This window comes from Scomber japonicus, chromosome 24 (genome assembly GCF_027409825.1).
Source record: "Scomber japonicus isolate fScoJap1 chromosome 24, fScoJap1.pri, whole genome shotgun sequence".
NCBI classification, from domain to species: domain Eukaryota; kingdom Metazoa; phylum Chordata; class Actinopteri; order Scombriformes; family Scombridae; genus Scomber; species Scomber japonicus.
In genome coordinates this window covers 6,535,157-6,543,565 of record NC_070601.1, presented here as the reverse complement: position 1 = coordinate 6,543,565, position 8,409 = coordinate 6,535,157, and the positions used below count along the sequence as shown (strand labels likewise).

The following is an 8,409-nucleotide window of genomic DNA, read 5'->3' as shown; positions in this document are numbered from 1 at the left end:
AGTCATAAAAATAAGGTCATTCTGAGTGCAGTTTGCCCCCGATCTGAACGTTTTATAGTGAGTCACTGCGCAGATCTTTGGAGAATACATTTGTTATGGTTAAGACAGCATCATGCAAATACTTAAAGCTACAGGACTTTGGCAAATGAGAGAAACCCAAAGATATCTGAGGGGAATAATAAAGCTTTCTTGTTGCACACTCATGAAAATTATGCTGTACAATAAGCTTATGTGGTGCCAAATGTCTCTAAATAATTTCTTACAAAGGCAGTGAAATGACACATACTAAGGTTTAGGGTGTAGGGGGGTCTTTCTATCCATCTGGCAGCTCCACAGGGGAACCATATTTGCGGTCAACACAAGTATCTGAGTATTCGAATTGCCTTTTTGGAGGTTGGACGTAGATATTGGTGATGATTGGGTTCTGGGATTTCTGCCGTTAAAGCAGGGATGATCGAAATCATTTCTAAATATTAGCACTAGGGGGTCAAGAAATCAAGATTTAGAATTTAAAGTAGTTTGTTTGGCAAGGTGGAAAATCAGCATGTCTGCTTATATCATGTGCACATTTCAAACATGAGATTAAATCAGTGTCACGACCAGATCAGGGAATAAAGACTGTAAATGTCCAAGTGAAGTGAGTCTGTGTTTGTTTGTATGGATTCTGGTCATTGAACCGGCAAAAATGACCACATATATATTTGGAAGCCAAAAACCACAAGATGGGAGTAATCAGGATCAATTAAGTTTTGCTGCAAGAATTTGACATAAATCTCTGTTTTAACAACTTATTCAGTCTAGTCCAGTCCTAAAATACACTTTTATTAAAAGAATACATAAATAATGCCTCTTGTTTCCCATTAAATCCTCAAGTGACATTAGTTGTGGCAAATTGAATCATATTTTCTTTGGTTTCTGACCATTATTTCAGCATTTGTTTGTAATAACTACAATCTCTTAACTACATTATGACTGTTCTTTGAAAGCCTGGAAGTGTCTCCATTCAAATATCCTCTTCAGAAATTTAAATAAAGAGTCCAGAATATTTTTTGGCTAAAGTGTGATCCTGGTCTTATTAAGCACAAAACATTCATATTCTTTGATCTTTTTTTTTTTTTTAAACCGTGAATAGTGGCCACTTTGCAGCAAGACAGAGAGAGAGGTCTTGTTCAGTCGCCTTCAGGAGCATCGTCTCGTATCTGGCAGATCTGGAGGCATGCCAGCACCCGCCCTGTGAAATCAGCATCGCAGCGCACAGAGTTGACAAGTGCGCCTCCCACTCCAAACGTTGTTTGACATACCCATCGTTATAGGCTTCGCCTCTGGCAGTTTCTTTTTTAAAAGGCAAGCTCAAAGCCACAGATTATACATTCTGCTCACAAACCGTGCGGGTAAAATACCCTACAGAGAGAGCGACAAGGGGAATCAGCCTCGTACTTTATCATTTGGAGACGACAGCTTGCGCGTAAAAGGCACCGGGCATCACTGGAGGAAGAAATACGTGGTGTCTGGATAATTTTATATTCCTCGTTTAATTTATTGGGGACTTTTGTGAGGTTTAAGGACAGCGGAGGGGAGCAGCTCGACTTTCTTTGCTGTGGATTGCGAGCATTGGATGTGGTGACACTGTGGACTTTAGCGCGCAAGGCACCTGTGGATGCAACTGGCATCCCACTGATGTTTGTACTCGAACCTTTTGCAAAGAAAGGATTCACCACAAGATTGAGTTGATAATCGTTGCGGGTTTTTGCCTCAAACACACACTCCAGATTAGACGTGAGGGACGCACCATGCTGCTGAGTGTTTCCTTCCTGGTGGTTCCCCTGCTGAGCATAACCGGCTGCGGCTCGTCGTACGTGCCGTGCGAACCGTGCGATCAGAAGGCCCTGTCCATGTGTCCGCCGGTGCCGGTGGGCTGTCAGCTGGTGAAGGAGCCCGGTTGCGGCTGCTGCCTGACGTGCGCGCTCGAAGAGGGTCAGCCGTGCGGCGTGTACACCGGGCCGTGCACGCGCGGACTCCGCTGCCTGCCCAAGAACGGCGAGGAGAAGCCACTGCACGCGCTCCTGCACGGCCGTGGGGTGTGCAGGAACGAGAAACTGTATAAAATGATGCACCCCTCAAAAGGTAGGCCTGTGGAGAGAAGCGTTCTGACTGACTGCCTTTAATTGAAATCTTAATTAATTGAGTCCTTAATTGATGCAAGTGTCCTTTTTAGTGTATATGTTACCAACAATATTCAACTATAGGACTTGAATTACAGCTCTAAGTGTGCAGGGGTCTCCGTTGTTAGGCAATCATTTCAGTACTTGTGTGATATTTCTGGCAGCTCTGATGGTATTTGCTCTGCAGAAATCGCGTTTCACTACAGATCTAAAGGGGTTCTTCTGGTGCAAAGAAATCACCATGAAAAAAACAGCTGGATAGATATGTTACTCCTCCCTTGTCAATGCAGGAATTTTAATGAAGCCCATAAGTGACACATATGCACACACAGTCAGTCAGTGATGCATGTGGTAAATAGAAGAAGAAGAAAAAAGACCTCCAGACTGTAATCCCCAGTCCAGAAATCGATTACATAAATTCACACCTTGTCATTAAACTGAACTCAAATCAAGTATGCAATGAATTTACTTTTGTTTTTTTTAAGGAGGGGATGCACCAAAGGGTGAATTGACTAATGGGTGCCTTCTTCTGTGTGAGGCTGATGTGTGCTGTGTGCCAAGTCACTGTCCTCTTTAAGATGGGCTAACACCAAGAGTGTAGGTATTGGTTTAACCTTGGTAGGGACATTTTTGTCAGATGGCCAAAATATTTGTGTATGTGTACTTTTTTTATATTTCATAGACACATGCACACATATAAAGAGCATGACTGCAAAAATTAATCATAATGAAGTTTCATGATTTGGATGACACAACTCACGAATTTTATGACAGAGGCGCAGTGATGCTCAGAACTATATTAAAATCACCACATAAAGCTTATATGTGTATTATTTTTCATTCAATCCCTGCATTTATGGCTAGATCTTCCACTATGACATCAGAGCTCACCTGAGAAGCAGTGGCTCATCTGTCTGTGTGTCTCAGGTGCTGCCCAGGCTGCTGCTGATAGGAGCAATATAATAAAATGATGTCTTATGGACACATATGGAATAATAACTGATCTTGATCTCCACGTATAAAGATTAATGTTTGGATTGATTACAGAACTTCCTTATTAACTAAGCTCAACTGTTACTGACACTTTGGTTTGTGTCTTAACAACACCTGAATAATATCTAATGATCTTAGTTTTGTCCAGTAAAGTCATTTTTAATTCTGTGATGTGTGAAATAGAGCAGAAAACACACCAACCTGGTAACTCTGCAGAGATCTTACCGTTAACATTATGTGTAGTTAAAGAGGATAGATTGTTTGAGATTGGTAAAAAAATATTGTTAGGGACAATCCAGCAACACCTTGGGACACGTCCTATTTACCCAAAACTACGCCCATGGCTTACACCTGTCATTACTGAGGCACACGACTCAAAAAGCCTCCCTGCGCCCTGACCCCGTGAACTCTGTTAACAATTGGTGCCGAGTGCCGATCAACCTGTCATCTCAGTTTGAAAGGCCCTTGTGGGGCTGCGAGCCGTAAATCAGTAGGTTTCGTGTGAGTGGCCCATAGCCTCAGGGCCCCCCAGCCAACATAAAACAAGGGAGAAGATTACAGGTGGTGCTCTATGAGGCTCCTCTTTGGCTCCTTTTTGAATGGCAGTTCAGGGACAGTCACTGTGTCTGCTGGGGAGCTTTGCGAGAGTTTTGTGGGAAATGTTGGCTTGTGGCCCTTGCACTCACTTTGAGGTGTGAAATCATATTTTACCCTGTTCCCTTTCACTACAGTTTCTTTTTTCCACTTTTGTCCTTCAGCCTTTCTCTGCCTTTCTTTTGTCAAATGCCCCACACACACCTCTACTTTTCTTCGTCCACCACCTGTGCGTTTTCCCACACCTAACCCACCTTTTTTGTCTCCCTCTTCTCTATTCTCTCCCACCACACTGCCTCTTCTCCTCTTTCCCTGCCTGGCCACTGTCCTTCTTCATCTTTTCCACCCTCCCTCCCTCCTTCCATCCTTTCCATTCTGTCTTTTGCTTTATTTTCCTGCAGAATGGAGTTTTAGCGTAGAGCAAAGCTAGTCTGGAAACATAAATAATCTCACTGGCTGTGTTAAACCTCAGTGGGCTGAGCCAAAGAGCCACAGTTTTTCTGGCTAAGTAACAATAGCTTGAAGCCCAGAAACAAAAGGCAGAAGATAAGAAAGGAAGACACTAATATTCTGAAGTCTACTCTTTGAAAAATCTAATCAAAGTGGTCCAAGATAAGCTTGTTTCATAGGAAGAATTTCTTCTTTCAAAATAGTTTGTGTTTGTTTAAAATTCCAGCCAATTTTACAGTCATTTCAGCCTTCAGAGCATCTGAGAAAAGGTTGTATAACCAAAAAAACTCCAATCAGCTATTCATCTCCCCTTGCCTTTTCCTCCCTTTCCCACACTATCCTCTGCTCCCTCCCACCGCTCTTTGTTGGTCCCACCCTGGTCTCTTCACCCCCCACCCCCACCCCCCCACCCTTCTCTCTCTCTCTCGGCGCTGCAGGCAGGCCCAGGCTGTGCAGTGATTCAGCAGAATGCAGGCTGAGCGTGGGTTACAGTACTGATCCCCCATCTGTCTGCCCGTCAGCCAGCTTCTCCATTAACTCCACATCTCCTGCTGGGCGCTCTCTCAACACATAAATTAAACAAAACCCATATGCACACTGATAAATACACACAAAAATCACATTTTATAGACATTTTACAGACACACAAAATGAACGAGGTGTATGCATGCTTAATCTGCATTTGTAGCAGTTGCCAAGAGGTTCAATATGCATTTTTGATACATCCCTAAATATGCTTGAAGTATGATTTTGCACCACTACAATAATACACCACTCTGCATGTATACACAATGACAACGATGAAACAAGCAGTCATTAAATCATCAATACAAGGTGTAAACAGGAGTATTTAGTTGCCTTTTTGTGTTATGTTTGCTATTACATTTAGTAATATTCAGCTCAAGCTGTGGTTATGGCTCAGGATAGAATCTACATGTCCTGATTTTCCAGATGAAGCAAAAAGAAAAGTCTTGTTAAGAAGAAAATGAAGGAGGGATGTAAGGAGGATGAGTTTTCTTACATTACATCCTGTAGGGATCCTGCTCTCCAGGATCACAGTGTCTCACTAATCAAACATGAGGAAAAGGGAGAGGAAGAAAGGGGGTGGGGGGATGAAAGATCAGTCACCACAGGTCAGATTAGACGAGCGCAAGGATTAGTGAGTGAAGACTTGATTGGACTTACACTGGCTGCTGATCAGCTTTCTTTGGAGGAAATCTCTCTTGCTGTTTCCAAGAACCTGTCATTATAGGGATGGATGACATCATCATCATCTTTATCATCATGATCATTGTGGGGTGGATGGGGGAGGGGGGGCTTGGGAGGTTTTAAGCATCATTTGCAGCAAGGCCCTGACCTTGTCTCTCTGCCCAGTTAGCTTAGTAGCTTAGCAATCACGTCTGTGCAGAAATAGAGGGCTTTACATGCAGAATTTTCAATCTGCCAAAACTAAACGGAGACAAGTGCGTGACACAGCAGTGGAAATGGGCCAATCGTGGCTTAGGACACATACAAGACTAATGCATGTTTAAAGCTATAAATGAAGTGAAATATCACAATAAAGTGCTTTTGGGAAAGAAAGCCGCAGCCACTGGCTCTGGCCTCGACACAGTCGTTGTGGTCGTATGAATAGAGGGTGGGACGTGGGACAGGGGCGAATGCTGAGGTTTGTGCAACTCCTCAAAATTTAGCAGAGAGCTGTATTTTTGCACAGATGAAAGATGCATGTACATGAGGGCTTCTGTGGGGGTTGGGACCCAAAATGGGCTGTGGCTGTTTCTGGTGGCTTGCCACATGACAAGTGTAATAGCATGTTTTCATGAGCCTGGGTGCCAGGGTGAGACTAAATATCTCATTTAGGTCACTGGCTATAAAAGTTTTAAAACCCCTGGTCTACATATACCCCAAACTGGCAACCTAACTTGCCATAAATGTAGGCTATGTTGTCCCGTATGTCAACACATCCAATCTGAAGCTGGCCAGTAGCCACTAACTGTGCTAAATAAGCATTTAGCAGTGCAGTGAAATCATCACATCGTGTTGTGACGTTTCCAAATTCAACACTCTTGTACTGTGTCCACTGTCTCTCCTGAGTTTAGCTTTACTTTTTAATTTTAGCCACTCAAATAGATACAGCTCCAGGTGGGAGCCATCATAGTGCTTTTGATTCTGACCCTTCTTCAAACAGTCTCTTGAAAGCAGCAGAAAAAATGCTTTGAAGCTTTGTTCGCAGAGGACTAACATTACACCTGTGGACATTAAGTAGTTTGTAATAATTGGTATCATTGGTTATTTTAATCCTGCAACATCTGTAATTTGCAAAGTTCCGGTGTAAATTACCGAGTGTGCTTCGGTGAAGACAGAGCTCCTCTGATAACAGTAATCCTGTGCGAATCAAGCTCCAGTGAACTGCAGCTGTACTTTTTTTTTTTTTTGTACGCATTCTTGTTCTTGTAGCAGTTTTGTTTATATTCTGTCATTATGCTGATAAAAATTTAAGCAACATACTGTTTTGATTGGACTCTGGAAGTTTTGATTTCCTTCTGCAGAAGGTGGTAAATTGTCTTAACATAATATATAAAAATGTAGTTTAGTTTGAGCAATAGTGGACCTGATGTTTGGGCGATTCATTTATTAAATGAGGCCTCCTAATAATAACAGTGCTTGGTAACTCCCTCGAGGCCTAAAGGGATAGTTTGGATTTTTTGGAGTGGGGTTGCATGAGGATGTTATTCATAGTCAGTGTATCACCTGCAGTATATTTGGGTCAGCACGCTCCCAGTATGAAGAAACAGATAAGACTGCTGGCACAGAAGCTAAGCAATGTAGTATATAGTATTAAACATATTTAAGCCTCCTATAAAAGGCGCACCTAAAAAAATGATTTATCAGTTTAAGTGTACAGACAGCCCTTTCCTTCAGCACGACATGTTCTCAACCGTAGAATGTCCATATTCCTCCACACTGCACCGTATTATGCCCCAGATCAGCTGTTTGGGTCGGAAAGTGCTGCTGCGCTCGTTAGCAGTAAAGTGCCAAAAAATGCAGCAATGCACCAACAAAAGGTGTGGAAGAACACTTTAAAACATTCAAAGAATAGCTTTGCAGATGTTTTATGAGGAAGGAAAAGCATTTAACTCTTTTATTAGGCCTCAAGGATATACACACCTTTGTTAACAAGAAAACGCTAATGAGTGACTCAAACCCACTTCCCTCTCTGTCTTTGCCTCCCTATCAGGCGGAGAATCTCACGATGGTGCCCTGCTGCCCATCGAGTCAATGCTGCCCCAAACTAAGGTGCCTATACACGGAGGAGACCGCATCAACAGTCTAAAGGTCCTCGCCATGAAACAGGCCAAGGACCGCATCAAGCAGCTGGCCAGGCTGGGACCTGCCAGCAACCTCGATCTCCCTCCTCACAGCTTGGATAAACTGGAGCCTGAGTTTGTAAGTGAGGAAGAGATTACTAAAATGCTTGCCAGGTTGGAAAACTGACACAAGTTAGGTGGAAGTTTTTGAGGAAATCTTTCTGAATCAGCTGTAGATTATTCAACATTTGTTTGACTTTAAACATAAGAGTCTCAGATAGTGCATCCCACTGCTTCAGGCTTCTTGCACAGTGGAAAGAAACCAGTTCTGACAAATAAGCCAAGATGCCCCATGGGGCCACTTTCACACGTGTCAACATGGTGTGAACATAGTGAAATGCTTAAATCCTCATTATTGGTCTGCCTCCCTTTTTTTTCTGGGGGGCATTTTACAAACTTTCAAGGGCATGTCGGGCCAGAGCCTAAAGCTGTTCATTTGTACCTCATTTCACACTTGTGATCATGTATACCTGTGTCTGTGTGTATACAGGGCCCTTGCAGAAGAAGACTGGATAATCAAATTCAGAGCATGAAGGACGCTTCTCGGGTCTTGGCTCTCTCTTTGTACATCCCCAACTGTGACAGGAAGGGTTTCTTCAAGCGCAAACAAGTATGGACACATCCTCTTGTATCATGCCATTCATTCACTTCAGACCAAAATGAAATATTTTAACATTTTCCTGGTTGCTCTTCTTTTGCAGTGCAAGCCGTCTCGTGGTCGTCGGAGGGGGATCTGTTGGTGTGTGGACCGATTTGGCGTGAAAATCCCCGGCATCAACTATGCTGGAGGAGACCTGCAGTGCAAAGATCTTGACAGCAGCAACAGCAACAGCAACGAATGA

General features: G+C 43.2%; 1 protein-coding gene across 1 annotated transcript; it reads left to right on the top strand.

Annotated features, from left to right (window-relative positions):
* Positions 1 to 1,790: 1,790 nt before the first annotated feature.
* igfbp5a (insulin-like growth factor binding protein 5a) lies at positions 1,791 to 8,409 on the top strand. The gene is made up of 4 exons (XM_053314448.1): positions 1,791 to 2,124; positions 7,438 to 7,646; positions 8,058 to 8,177; positions 8,269 to 8,409. The coding sequence occupies exons 1-4, from the start codon at positions 1,791 to 1,793 to the stop codon at positions 8,407 to 8,409; spliced, it is 804 nt and encodes a 267-aa protein (XP_053170423.1).

Excerpts from the sequence above, each read along its gene's own strand:
- igfbp5a (XM_053314448.1), top strand. The coding sequence starts at position 1,791 with ATGCTGCTGAGTGTTTCCTTCCTGGTGGTTCCCCTGCTGAGCATAACC. Across the intron at positions 7,647-8,057 it reads ATAAACTGGAGCCTGAGTTT|GGCCCTTGCAGAAGAAGACT; the intron begins GTAAGTGAGGAA and ends GTGTGTATACAG. Across the intron at positions 8,178-8,268 it reads GTTTCTTCAAGCGCAAACAA|TGCAAGCCGTCTCGTGGTCG; the intron begins GTATGGACACAT and ends CTTCTTTTGCAG.